This window comes from Manis javanica, chromosome 5 (genome assembly GCF_040802235.1).
Source record: "Manis javanica isolate MJ-LG chromosome 5, MJ_LKY, whole genome shotgun sequence".
Taxonomy (NCBI): Eukaryota; Metazoa; Chordata; class Mammalia; order Pholidota; family Manidae; genus Manis; species Manis javanica.
Window position 1 is genome coordinate 22,135,265 of NC_133160.1, and position 14,459 is coordinate 22,149,723.

General features: G+C 40.7%; 1 protein-coding gene across 2 annotated transcripts in view; it reads right to left on the minus strand.

Annotated features, from left to right (window-relative positions):
• ACSS2 (acyl-CoA synthetase short chain family member 2) overlaps positions 1 to 12,756 on the minus strand; it is a 46,299-nt gene extending 33,543 nt beyond the window's left edge. Inside the window, exons 1-2 of one of the 2 annotated variants that reach the window (XM_037012812.2) lie at positions 12,373 to 12,756; positions 7,376 to 7,571 (exon numbers count right to left, since the gene is read on the minus strand). In XM_037012812.2, the coding sequence (XP_036868707.1) occupies positions 7,376 to 7,571; positions 12,373 to 12,550 (374 nt within the window). In that variant the 5' untranslated portion in view covers positions 12,551 to 12,756. The remainder of the gene's footprint in view (positions 1 to 7,375; positions 7,572 to 12,372) is intronic. The other variant, XM_037012813.2, reaches the window with a different exon arrangement.
• Between the last annotated feature and the right edge of the window lie 1,703 nt (positions 12,757 to 14,459).

Consider the following 14,459-nt stretch of genomic DNA (forward strand, 5'->3'; position numbering starts at 1 on the left):
ATACTGGACTAGATCAGAGGTTTTCAATCTGAGCTTTGCAGATTCCTAGAGGTCCTGCACACATACCTCACAGGGACCCAGTGACAGGGTGAAGAAGCCAATAAATAGAATGTAGCTCTGGTCCTCCCATCCATGTTTCAACCAGATCAGCTCTGTTCTCACCTGTTTTAGTATGGGGCATTGGCACGATAAAAATAGCTAACACCATTTGTCAACCACTAAACTCTTTACACAGATTATTCCAATTATATCTCACAACAGTCTGTGTCATTGGAACTGTTATTATTCCCATTTTACAGATGGAGAAACTGAGGTTTAAAGAGGTGTGGGAACTTGCCCAATAAGTAAGTGTTAGATTAGGGACTGTTACCCAAGCACAGTCCAGAGTCTACTGTTGTTAATCACTACACATATTTTATTGGAATAAAAGTGCTTATGCTTTTTTAAAATTGAAAATTACTAAACTAGATGATCTTCCAGGCATCTTCTAGATTTAAATTTCTATAATTCTGCATTCAGCCTGGCAAAGGAATACAATAACTACCTTCAAGTATCTGAAGGGATGTCTTATGGAAAAAAGAATAGAACTATTCTATGTGGTCCAAGAACATAGAAGCAAGACCAACAGAAGAGGACAGAGTGGGAAGAAAGTTAGAGGATGGGAATGTATCTAAGAACTTTGTAACAGAGCTGCCCAACAATGGGATAGGTAGTGAGCAAACTCTGAAGTAGTTCCAGAATCAGAATGTTCATTTATGAGGATTGTTGGGGATAGAGATATTAGGGCTACAACTCCTGCTTTGTTTAAGGAGTAGACCAAATGACCTCAAAGGACTGGGACTGAAAGTTTTCAAATTCTCAGATAGAAGTTCAAGGAATTAGACACAGGATCATCAGTAGTCAATCTCTACCATACCAAATCGAGGAAAAGGGAGAGGCCCACCCTCAGCTCCATGCCTCTGTACTTACTATTGTAAAGGTGAGGCTGCCTTAAGGCAAGAAGTTCCCACCTGACCACCTGCTATCTTCAGAGGACAGGAGGCTAATACTGGGTCTTTCCCCTTCCCAACCTCTACCAGATGCCTTATCACTGCAGGTCCCTATATTTGTGACAGAAATTCTGAAAGTCAGTTCCAGAAGTAACTTTAGCAAGTTCAATCCCCACAGTTTACAGGGGGAAAAAGAAAGTGCAGAAAAGGGCATTACGTAAAGCCAATCTCCTCATTAAATATTTACTGAACACACCAATAAAAGAAGTCACCCAGACACAAACTCAGGTAGCTGACATGGAGCTCAGGACAGTCCTCAACCAGACCTCAAAACCGTCTCCATTTATTATACACTCATTATTACATATGTTAGTATACATTATATTAACATATAACATTTTTACAATAACACAGTTATCATTCATATCCCACCCACTTCCAAAAAGTAGTGAATTGAACAGCACAACCTTGTCTCATTTTCACCACTTTAGGGAGGGGTTCTTTAAGGCATCAATAATCATGAAGCTCAGGGAGAAGTGAGAGATGAGAGATCCACCTCAAACATGAAATCCTCTAGCCCTCTGATTCTGCCCAGCTGATTCAAGTGGAGAAAACCTGTTCCCAGCAACAGTTATTTCCCCACATATCTTCCATTACCATAAAGTGTTTATGCTACAGTGAAAGTACAGAAAGACAAGGGGAGGCATACCCACTTTCTCAGCCCTTAACTCAAACCTTCTAAAGTCTTCTAGTCCTTTCACCATCTTAACAGAAGCACAGCCTGCATACTGAGTCACTATAGAGTCACTATAGGTTTCAAAAGAACTTCTGAAAACCACTTCCTCTTCAGAAACAATTATAGAATACTGAAATATCAGAGCCAGAAAGGACCTTGCAGAGTATTTGTAGTTCATCTCCTACCACTCCCACAAAGGGAAGGCCAAGAGAGGGGAAGAGAATGGTCTGAGGCCATCTTCTTTCTTAAATGAGAGTTTTTCCTTACCATGTATATTTTAATCAATAAACACATTGTTGTGAAACCAGTAAAGACATACATGGAAGACAAAAAATTCCCTTCCTTTCCGTATCACTGAAAGGAACTCCAGGACATGAACCTAGATAAATAACAGAGCCCTTGGACATGAATGCTAGGACAATACACTCTAGGGCTTTGGCTTTCCATGTCACCTTGACAGTCTTGTCAGGACACATCTCACCTTCCCACCTTCTCAAATACACACACACGCACATAATCCACAGGGCTCTGGAGAGTTCTAAATATCACATTCTGGAATTCATACTCAGGAGCATACAGGGATCCTGAGAGCAGAGCTTCTGTCCTAAGGTCACTCCTAAAAACACCAGCTTCTCAGAAGCTCCAGTTTATAAGGAAGGAATGAATAATAACCAGAGCCCATGTAGAGACACCAGTGATTTTAGCTGAGGATGAGGGATAAGACAGCACATAGATAATGATAGCCACAGGCAGCCCAAAGCAAACTGTAAGGAAGGGACTAAATTTCTTGGGCTCTGGAGACTGCGATCCTCTCCTGGAATAACTTAAGAGATTGAGCAGCTAGTATAAATCACCAGAAAATAGCCATCAACCACTCTTTCCACCCTCTCTCTATAAGCCCTTTAATTGATCCCCAAAGCCCCTGCAGTTCCCCAGTGTCCCTTCAACTTGCCAGCCTCTACTCCTTAAACTATCCCTAATATCCCTCACTGACTATCTCCCGCTGAATGACTATTCCAATAATATTGTTACTAATCATTTTCTCATACATATACACACAAATCCCACTAACACTCCTACCTGCCACTCTCGGTGGGGGAAAGGGCAAGAGAGGTTGAGGCTAGTCTTATTTGAAGGGCAAATTTAGCCCTTGGATCAGATGAACATGTGCCATTGAAACAGGCAAGGTTTCATATAGACTAAGGAGGCCCTGACTCTTCTCTCTCACTGTCTCCTCCATTTCCCCTCTGTCTACAGACCCAGTTACCTATGTTGGTTTCTTTCCTCTAAATTACTCTAAAATTCACCTTTCCATTCCATCCCCACAAGCAGAATCCCAGTTCAGGCATCGCTACACTGAGTAACAAACTCCCAGCTCTCTGGCTTCACACTCCCCCTTCTATATGTATCCAGAGTAATTTTCTTAAACCCAGTTATGACCACATCATTCCCCTGCATAAAATCTTTTCATAGGTCTCCAAAAATAATCAAGATCTCCCACTCCTGGACCTCTTCCACTGTTGAAGACAACCTTGACTCCTCTTTCACTCCCCCACATCCAGTTCAAGTCAGCAAATTCCATGGGCTCTTCACTCAAAATAGATCCAGATTTTGACCACTTCTAACTACCTTCAAGCTACTAGTATGGTTTAAATCACCACCATTGCTCACCTGATTTCTATGGTATCCTCCTAATTGGCCTCCCTGCTTCTACTCTTACCTTTCTACAGTCTTTTCTCAACACAAAAGACACATAGATTCTAAATATATGTCAAGTCATTGTCACTTTATGCTCAAAATTGTCCAGTAGTTCCCCATTTCACTGAAAATAAAATACAAAAGTCTATATTGACTTTCCAGGTTCTACACAATCATGTGTCATGCTGCCCTTGTTCCCTACTACTCTATCTAGCTCACACTGCTTCAGCTACACTAACTTCCCAGCTAGTCTTCAAACACACCAGGCAGCAGCACAATCCCACCTCAGGGCCTTTGCACTTACTTTTCTATGTATCTGGAATATTTCCCCTTCCCAACCCAACTATCTGCATGGCATCCCCCATCTCCTTCAGATCTGTTTACATGTCACCTTTATCAGAGAGTCCTTCCCTTATCACTCTCATTCTTCATTGTCATTCCTTTTCCCTTACACTGCTCTGTATTTTTCTATAGCATATATCACTATCTGTCATATATTTATAGGTTTGTTTATTGTTGACTCTTGAAGCTGAGATATAACCTCCACAAGGGCAGGGACTTCTCTGAGAATAGTGTCTGGCATATAGTAGCTCTGGAGAAGTATTTATTTAATGAATAAATTGTTCCTTGAATAAACCCTTTACTCCAGACAGACTTGGTCTTCATTTGCCCCAATATATTAATGGTGACTAATATTTATTGAATGATTTCAGTGCACCAGGACATACGAATTTGTTATCTTATTCAATTGACAACTCCATGAGGTAAAACGATTGTTATCCATATTTTACAGTTGAGAAAACTGAGACTCAAAGAGGTCAAATAATTTGTATAAAATCATACAGCTCATTAGCGGCAGAAACAGGACTTGAATTAGGTTAGTTTGACACCAAAACCCACCCTCCCAGTTTTTGTTATACTGAGTTATTACAATGCTTTCTTCCTTCTGTGAGCTACTTGTACATATGGCTCTTTGCAGTTTGGCCCATAATTGCTTTCAGGTTGTTTTATATAGTTTTATTTGGTCTTCCCAAATAGAATGTAAACTCTAAGAGGCCAAGGTCTGGGCCATTTAAACCTGATAACATATTTTATCTGATTAAATTAAAAAGTTAATTTAAATTAATTTGACTAATGTGACAAATTTCTCTTTTCATCTGTCACAGCCAAGTATTTGGACAGCTAGAATAATGTAGTATCATATGATGAAAAGAGTAGTTGATTAGGAGTGAGAATACCTGGAGATTAGTCTCAGCTCTGTCTCCAAGTAGGTGTATTACCTGTAAGCAAATGACTTATCGTCTCTGGTCTTTAATTTACCCGTCTGTAAAGAGTTGGCCTAGATGGACCCTAACCATTTGTTTCAAGTTCTAAAAATACTATTATTCCATGAACATTTACAGTGTGTCAAGCCAAAAGTAAAAGGCCAATTTCTTCCTTGTTATAGTTCTATTTTGGTTCTAAGAACACTATTTCCTTTGTGGATTATTTCAGTATATGTATAAGACATGCCCCCAAACAAGAAATGACTACAAATATGGTTTTCTCATGCCATTACAGCTATCTAAATGACATGGTTTATATTAAAAAGAATCTAATCTAATCTTATGTGATGCCATAAGAAGTGTATCAACTGAAGAAAATCATTAAAGAAATGTCATTTTTTAAAATGTTAAAAAATTTTGAGCAGAAAGGAGAGCTCCAAAACAAAGGACTTCAGAGAAAAAAGAGAACTTCATAAAATAAATATGATAGTTTGAAAGATGTTGAGTATTTGATAAAGGCAAATGGTGCAAGAAAAATGGCAGGCAGTTTTTAACTTCAAAGAAAACAAAAATCTATACATAAAAGGAAATACAATCATGTGACTTTTATGTAAACATTGATTTTAAACTAAGTAGAAAACAGAGCAAAATACAATTAGATTGGGATAAGAGACAGGAGTTGGAAGCTTATATAAGAACTAAATTATCTGTCATAATAGAAAGTCATATTTTATAGAAAAAGAAGAAATAGCAGTATAAGCATATTATTTTAAAATATGGAGGTAAAAAAGGAAGTAACCACATATCTGCTGTATTTGCACTTTATTTTCTTATAAAAAATGTGACTTATTTGTAGTTTGCTTTTGCTTTACTGTAAACATAAAGGAATTGAATATGTGGTACTTGTCTCCCACTCCTTTAACCCTGTATCCATAATACCTAACATAGGACTAAGCATCAAATATCTTTAAAAATTCCTGATGGTTGAATGACCAATATAAAAATGGAGCAAAGATGTCCTGTTACAGAGTTACAAAATTTTTACACTGGAAGTAAATTTAGAGATTATATAATCCAATGCCTCTCAAATTGGTGTTCCATGAAATATTGCTCCTTGTGATGTTAACAGTATGTGGCAAAAAGTTTTTGGGCTCATTTAAGTTTGGGCAATCCTATGTTAAATAAAATTGATCAGGTGTTTTTACTGTAGGCCTTCTTAGAGACTTTACTATGTTTATATACATTGGGAATTCCACAAAGACAATTTATTATGTAGCGTTTCTCAGACTCATTTGTTTCATGAATTAAGAAGCTCCTGCTAATATCTCTAGAATTAGTAATTAGCATTCTTTGGAAAACACTGATCTAGTCTACTCCCCTCATTTTACAAATGGGAAAAGGTAGGCACTCAAGAGCCTGCTCAGGTCTAAATGGTAGAAGAACTAGAAAGAATGGCCTCAGGATTCTGGAGCAGTCTCTGGTGATTGAACAACTCTGGCTTGTGTTTTCTCAGCCTTCCATCATACACTTGAATTATTTCAAACCAGGGAACGTCAGACACAAGCAACTGCTTTGCAGATATTTAAACATCTTCTGATCCCTAAGGAGCTGAGGAGGTGGGCCCAAATGTTGGCTGGAGCTCAAATGTAAAGTCCCAGGGCAGGAGTTCAAGTCACAGACATAATATGCTGTGAGTTTTAATGGCAAAGTGAAAACTGACTTCAGATTAAGCAATGGCAATATGCTAATAGACCACTCACATTTGTATAGTGTCTTCCAATAATAAATAAATAAATAAATCCTTTTACCACATCATCTCATTTGATTCTCATAACAATCTAGTGAGAAAGACAAGAGTGGAATTATTATCCCCATTTTAAGGATGAGAAAATTGACTCTGAGAGAGTTAAATATCTTGCCTGTGGTTACACAGGAAGGGAATGAAAGAGTTGGAATGAGAACCTAAATTTGTTTCTCAGGTTATGGCTCTATTCAATATATTAGAGGGATATAGAGCATCATGGTTAAGAACGTAAACTCCAGAATTGTACTATCTGGGTTTGAATCTCAGCCCTGATTCTTACTAGCTGTATGACTTCAGATAAGTCACTTAACTTCTCAGAATTTCTGTTTTCACATATGTAAAGTGAGGAAAATAATTCATACTTGGTTATTGTGAGCATCCAATGAGAAAATATTTGTTAAGCATTTCAGCATGATGTCTGGTACATTTGTTAAGCACTTCAGCATGATGTTGGCACATAGCTCAATCAAGGGTAATGATGACAACAGGTGGTTGACAACAGGTTGGTGGACGGTAGGGAAAAACCCATCATCCAATTTCCCCCCCAAAGCAGGAATGAGAAAAAAAGCTACTCGGTGCTATTCACTTCTATTTACCCTCTCATCTCTTCTCTCTACAAGCCAAGAACAGAACACTAGACTAGAAGTCAGGACACTTGACTTTTAACATCAGTTCTGTCATATATTATTATGTGATTTTAGGGAAATCATTTAACATCCTTGAGGTATTTTTTCTCGCCTGATTCATTAAGTTAACAATACTTTGCTTACTCTACTGGGTTGTTGCTAGCACCAAATTTTTTAAGCACTTTGTGAACTAAGAAACATATAAATGTGAGGGGTGACTTTTTATCTGTCACAGACTATAAGATAGATGTTTTTACCAGTAAAAAGCAACTTTATCACCAAGTTTTTTGTCGTGGACAATTCGATCCAACACGTTGTAGCAGATATTGGTAGTTGCTCCTTTCATCCACTCAATGAAGATTTTCCCTTTAGTTACATCGAAGTTGTACTGAAGGAATGGGCCATGACATGAGGTCTTCCAGTAAAATTCCTTGGCAATGTCTCCCCAAAATTCTGCAACAGAAAGGGAAGCCCAGATACCACTAAGCTTCTCAGAAATATTTATCTTCAGATGGCTTACCATTCTATGACAGGACCAAGTCACAACTTCTGTGGCCTGTACTCTAGTACCCACCACCCGAATCCCTCCTTTACCTGTCTAATTTATCATCCACTATTCTCCTAACCCACTTTCTATTCCCATGAGCTGAATCTTTTTTTTTATCATTAATCTACAATTACATAAGGACATTATGTTTACTAGGCTGCCCCCTTCACCAAGTCCCCCCCACATCCCCGTTCACAGTCACTGTCCATCAACATAGTAAGATGCTGTAAAAGCACTACTTGTCACCAAGTTTACAATCACTGCCCATGAGCTGAATCTTAAGTTAAACTTCTTCCTTCTTTCCTCAAAACTGATTCCTTTTTCACCATCTATTCAACTCATAGCCATCTGGTGCCTATCACAATGCCTAGCACATTGTAGTCAGTTAATTTTTTAATGAATTAGTAAAAAAGAACCCTTTACCCACAGAACTTTCCATGACATCTTTCTCTTAATTCATTCATTTTTAGCAATTATTTAATGAACATCTTTCTCCTACTACTATTTGCCCAAGTGTTACTTGCTATGTGCCTGATGTTGCTTTAAGCTCTCTATGTGTTATCTCATTTAGTCCTTACCACAAACTCTAGGAGGTAGGCTTTATTTTCATCCTCATTTTAGTGATTTGAAATCAAGGCTCAGAGAGGCTAATAACTTAACAAAGGTTGTACAGTTACCAAGTCAAGTTCTGAACTGCCTTGAAGACATTTTTGCTAAAATCTGAAAGATGAATAAAGCTTTTCTCTACTCCTCCACCAGGAAAGATGGAGATAGAAAGGACCAAGGGTATATGTTGGTTATAATCAAGAACAACTCCTTGAGGCTGAAATACTGAGATTAAGAGGAATAAAAGCAAAAAATTGATGCATAAACTGTACAGATCATGCAATCATTCTGCACATGATAAGGAATTTGGTATTATCCTAAGGGCAATTGAAAGCCACTGTAGGGTTTTAAGCAGCAGAGGGACATGATCAGATATATAATCCTAAAATATTTGCCTGGCCACTATGGAGAAAATGTACTCAACAGATAAAACATGCAGTTGCAAAATACCTAGGATATTCTCAGTACTGGATCAGGAGCTAGAGGGGAGAGAGATACTTAGAACAGTAGCAATGGAAGGAACTTTAGAATTATCAATCCCTTATTTTGCTGATAAGAAACCAAATTTATAGAAGTAAAGTGACTTGCTCAAGGTTATGTGATTTAGTGTATACAGTTTAGTTACAGAGATAAGACTAACATATGAAATATTTTTGAACATGAAAGACAATATGCTTGAAAGCTAAACCACATGGAATATAACTTGCAATCAATCCAAATTAAATCAACCTTAAGGTGCCATTATGTACTAATAAAACTGGCAAAGATTTTTTAAAAATATTAAACCCAATGCCTGAGTGGACCTGGAAAAGAGATACTCATATAAAAATGGCATTGTAAGAAATTGGCACAATCTCACTGGATAGCAGGGCAATACCTGACAAGAACCATAAAATTTTTTATATCTTTTCATCTGATAACTCAATTTTGGGGAACACACTCCAAGACAATAATCCCAAAGGAAAAAAAAAGTGATTACTAAGGAGATGTTTATAGTAACACTATAATAGTGAAGCTACAAACAACCCAAAAGTTCAACAATTAAAAAAAAACTGATGAAAACTAGTAATACCAGTAATAATACAAAAGAATACTACATGGCCATTAAAAAGAGAACAATTGGGAACTGGCATTTTAGTGAATGCCATACATGTACCAGGACCTGGGCTAATTTCATTTAATCTTTATATGGCCCTATGAATTATAGACTAATTATCCTAATTTTATAGATGAGAAAACTGAAGTTCAGGAAATAGGACACTCTCCTAAGGATCACAAAGCTAGAAACCAGTATACAAAATCAGACTTGACTGTAAAAGAGTCCATGTTGTTACAACTATACTGAGTACATGTGTATACTCAAAAACACTTTGAAGTTATAATGGTAAGCATAGATTATGTGAAATTATTTATGAACCGCATTTACGTCCATCAATAAGGAATGAAGAAAACTGGGTTTTATGATCACTTAGCTTTGGTTTGGTTTTGTTGGTAGTTTTGAAATCCGAATGTTTCATTGGCACACATTCTAAGTACAGTTGACCCTTGAACAACTAAGGGAATTAGGGATGCTGACCTCCCCGCTCCCACAGTCAAAAATCCACATATGACTTTTACTCCCCAAAAGCTTAACTATTAATAGCCTACTGTTGATTTTACAGTAATGATAAAATAAGCTAGTATCTACATAGATTTTATGCATTCATGGTATACTTAACTTCTTAACTTCTTTTATATTTCCTGGCTATGCAGTTTCATCTGTAAGTTTTTTCAAGTTGTCACCAATCTCCAAAAAAATTTCCAATATATTTACAGAAAGAAATCTTCATTTAAGTGGACCCATGCAGTTCAAACCCGTGCTGTTCAAGGGTCAGCTCTACTGAAGATGTTCAGAAGAGAAAAAGATGAGCAAGGACAGGATGATCAGGGAATACTCTATGGAACTGACAGGGTTCGACTAAACTAGAGGGGAGCAGAAGGAAATGGGCAAAGGCATGGATATGGGAGAGGGACTTTTATGTACTCAGGATATCAACAAGAATTACCTCTTTAGAATAAAGTGTGTGGTAAGTGGTAGTGGGAGATAAGAATAGAGAGGTGGGGTGGAGATAGTTATCCAGAGACCTTGAAAGAAAGGCAGAATTTTAGTTTGAAAATGTAGTAAATAGGAAATTATTGAAAGTTTTTGAAGTGACATAATAAAGCAGTGTTTTCAGAATATCAATCTAATAGTGTCTAGATAAATCTACCAGGGAGATTGAGGTGGGTGAGAGGGAAGGAGAGAGAATCAATTAAGGCTGCTTCCCTGAATTAAAAGGGTCTGGGAATGGAAAAAAAAGGCAATCTGAGAGACATTTTAAAAGAGTATTTGACAGAATTTGTAAAAGGCAGACTGTGGAGGCAGGGAAGAGAAATGGTATACATAGCTACTTAGGAATATAGGTTCTGCAGTCAAGGCCACCTTAGTTCAAATCTCAGATACACCACTAAGTAGCGTTGTGACCTTGTACAAATTAACCACTCTCTAAGCTTTAGTTTCTTCCTCTGTAAAATGGGGATGATAACAGTCTACATCAAATCAAACAGGATTTGTGCTTAGTAAGCAATAAGCAATGTTAAGATATATAGACAAAGGAGATACTAGAGGAGAGAAGCATGAAAGAGATACAATTTGGGATAGTGCCTTTCACTAGGATGAGAAAATAAGAAAGGAGAGCAAGGTTTGACAGGGAAAATCGATAAATCCCAGTCACAATATTAAATATGGTATAATATCTAGCTGTGTGAATAAAATGGTCTATAGACCTATGAAATTTGGGACCAGAGCATAAGTGAGATCCTCAGCACGTAGCTAAATATATAAAACAGGAGTTATTATTGTGGCAATAATAGCTCACCCCTAGGAAACAGATGAATTCATTATGGGAGAAAATAGAGGGAAGAGAAGCAAAGAGGTCTGAGGACTCAAACTTGGACACAGCCTGCAGCAATCAGCCTCTCTACACTTCATTCAATCCTGTTTTGTATTACTCAGTAATTGCTTTACCCATGTTCTTATTGTTACTAAACTAACCACCATTTATTAAATGCCTGCTGTATATCAGGCACTCTATAATGCACACTTGTTACCCACATTAGCCTCAAACCTATGAGGCAAGTATTATTATCTCTATCTTACAGATGAAGAAAAGAAATCTCAGACAGGTTTTAAAATCTAAGATTGCATAATAAATGAGTGGTAGAGTCAGGATCTACATCTAGATTTTTCTGGGTTTCATTTGTGGCCCATGCTTGTCTCATTGCCAAACATGTTATCTCCCAACTCAAGTACAGTTTTGACCCCTTACTTGGAATGAGGGCAAGGGCAGGGAATTTTCCTCACACATTCTTGAAGACATGGAACTATTAGAATTTCTGAGTTATTACAACCCAGCCCGTTTTTTTTAAACCAACATTTTAGTGACTTGTTCAATCTTATACTGCACAACTTCCACTGGGATTTCGGAAATATTGAAAATGGATCTGGGGCTCCATTACTAATTTGGGGGACCCCAGGGTGGGAACCAGATCCATTACTGCCCCTCAACAGTGGAGACGAATTTGCAGGTTGAATGTGTTAGGAGGCATGGCTCAGCTGGTGTGAAAGGCGGCACAGAGAGGTCTCGTCGTGGACCTCCTCCCCTCAAGGCGCCCCCTTCCCCCTAAGAACCCGCCTCTTCACCTTAGGAACTCTCTCCTTCTCTTCTCATGAAACTTTCGCTCTCCTCATAGAACCCCAATCTTCTCACGGACACCACATCTCCTCACAAAAACCCCAAGTCTCCAAGGAACTCTCCAACTCCTAGGGAACCCCGATCTCATAGAATCCTCCGTCTCCTCATTGAACCCCCATCTCCTCCTGGAACCCCTTTCCCATCTCCTCAAAGAACCGAATTCTTCCCTCACAGAACCTCCAACTCAAGGAGACTCCAACTTCCCAAGAGAACCCTCATCTCCTCAGAACCCCATTTTCCCCCAGAAATCCCCAACTGCTCACTCCCCTGGGAACGGCCACGGCTCCCTTCACCGACCCCGCCCAGACCCGCCGGGGCCCGGCCTCACCTCGCGGCTCCTCCAGCGAGCGCCGGTGCAGCTCGCGGTAGCGCTGCAGCGAGGGGACGTGCGCGGAGCGGCTGAGCAAGGGCGGCGGAGACCAACTCCGGGCCCGGCTCCGGGGTCCAACCTCCTCCTGGACCCCGCTCCCGCTCCCGCCTCGACCCCGCTCCTCCGGAAGCCCCATTGCGTCAAGTCCAGAGCACCGTAACTGCCAGGGGCGCCCGGGCAGGGAAAACAGGCAGGGCCGAGGGGCGGCGCTCTGCAAGATGGGGGAGAGGCTCGGCGTGTGGAGGCGTCGCTTTGGCAGATCCGGGGTGGGCGTCCTGGAGGGGCGGAGCCATGCCTGGTAGGGGCGGGACCAGGGGGTAACGGAGACCCAGACGGGAATGGCGAGCTTTGCTTGAGGGTTGGGGGACTTTGCGGAAGGGGTGGAGCCGTAGAGTGAAAGCAGAAGGGGCGGGTCCAGGCGTGACAGAAGAGGAGGTGCGCTAATAGAGTGACGGGGAGTGGCGGGTCTGGATGTGACACGAGAGGAGGCAGAACCCTGGAGTGACCACGGGGTGAGGTCTTGGAGTGACAGACGAGGGTTAGGGTTAGGGCGGGGCTCGAGCGGGAAAGAGCTGGGCTAACTAGAGGAGTTGGATCAGGCCTATCGTGAAGCCGCCCTGTGATCTGATTGCACAAGCCTGTCACCCCACTGAGTTGGAAGGCCAGATAGAGAAGGTCCTTTCCGGACGACACCCTTCCCCTCTGGGAACTATCCCCCAATTCTAAGTAAACCCCTCCCCTCCGTCCTCAGGAAAAACTCCTCCCACAACGTGGAGGGCACAGTCAGGGCACAGGACACCCCTCTCTGGTAACCTTGGGACCAGCTCAGATTTTCTCCTACCCTTGTGGATGTGTCTTCACTCCCTGACTCCACAAATTTCCATGCAGACCTACAAGGCAAGATTCATTAAGTGAGACTAGGAAGTGCCTTCAGATCTGTACTAATAAAACCCACCGCCTCATTACACAAACAGTAAACTCAGGGAGAGGAAGGAATTTGTGCAAGGTCACGGAGTAAACAACAACCAAGTTGGGCCAAACCTAGGTCTTCTGACTCCAAGTCTTTTTACTGCTTCATCAGGCTGCAACTAAGGCTTATAAAATACCAAAGTATATACAAAATAGGAGTAATTGCTCACACCCTTCTTTCCTTCCCAGTCTCTATACTTCACCAAGAGACCCCTCCACATGTCACACTTGGGCTCAATCACCCCTGGCTTCCCTCTATCCCTTCCACACTACAGAAAGGAGAAGCCAGGTAGGACCCTCCATTTCCCACCCATACTCACCACCAAGAAGGACCCACCCCACTCATCAGTTCATAGAATGGCCATCAAGGCAGGAAGTATCTTTAAACATCTAACTCCAAGAGTGATTCACAGGCCCAGAGCAGGCAGCTCCCACCTCCTGAAGCTTACACTTTAGGGCTACTGACCCCATCTGGTCCAGCCTCCCTTCCCACTGTTAGGCTGGCTAACTGCAAGCCCAGCACATCCCAAACTGGAAGAAAAAAAACTCATGGTCAGACCTATGATAAACAGCCTACCCAATCCTGAGGAGAGGGCCTCAGGGCTCCTTGAAGGGGCACAGACCTCATAGAATAGACATGAACACCCTCGAGGAGACAGGTACTTCACTGAGAAGGCATTAACTGCACTGAAGGGGCACACACTTCACTGAAGGCACATGGACCTCCATTAAAGGGGCCTAGATGTTGCTGAGAAAATCAGATCTCATTACAGGTCTGTGGACCCTGCTAATAGAACATGAATAGCACTGAAGGCCAAGCACCCTCCTGAGGGGACATGGACTTTCTCCTAGGAGATACAAAAGATATAGACTTTACTAAGGAGACTTGGACCCCACTGAGAGGATTCAAACCCCACTGAGGGGCCTCTCACTACACCAAGATAACAAACACCATCAAGGGGACACAGACCTCATTTAAGTGGGGACAGGCCCACCGAAGGCTGATAATGACAGTAAGTCCGATGGACCTTATTGAGGAGATGGGAACCTCTCTGTGGTGTTTACACAGTACTAGT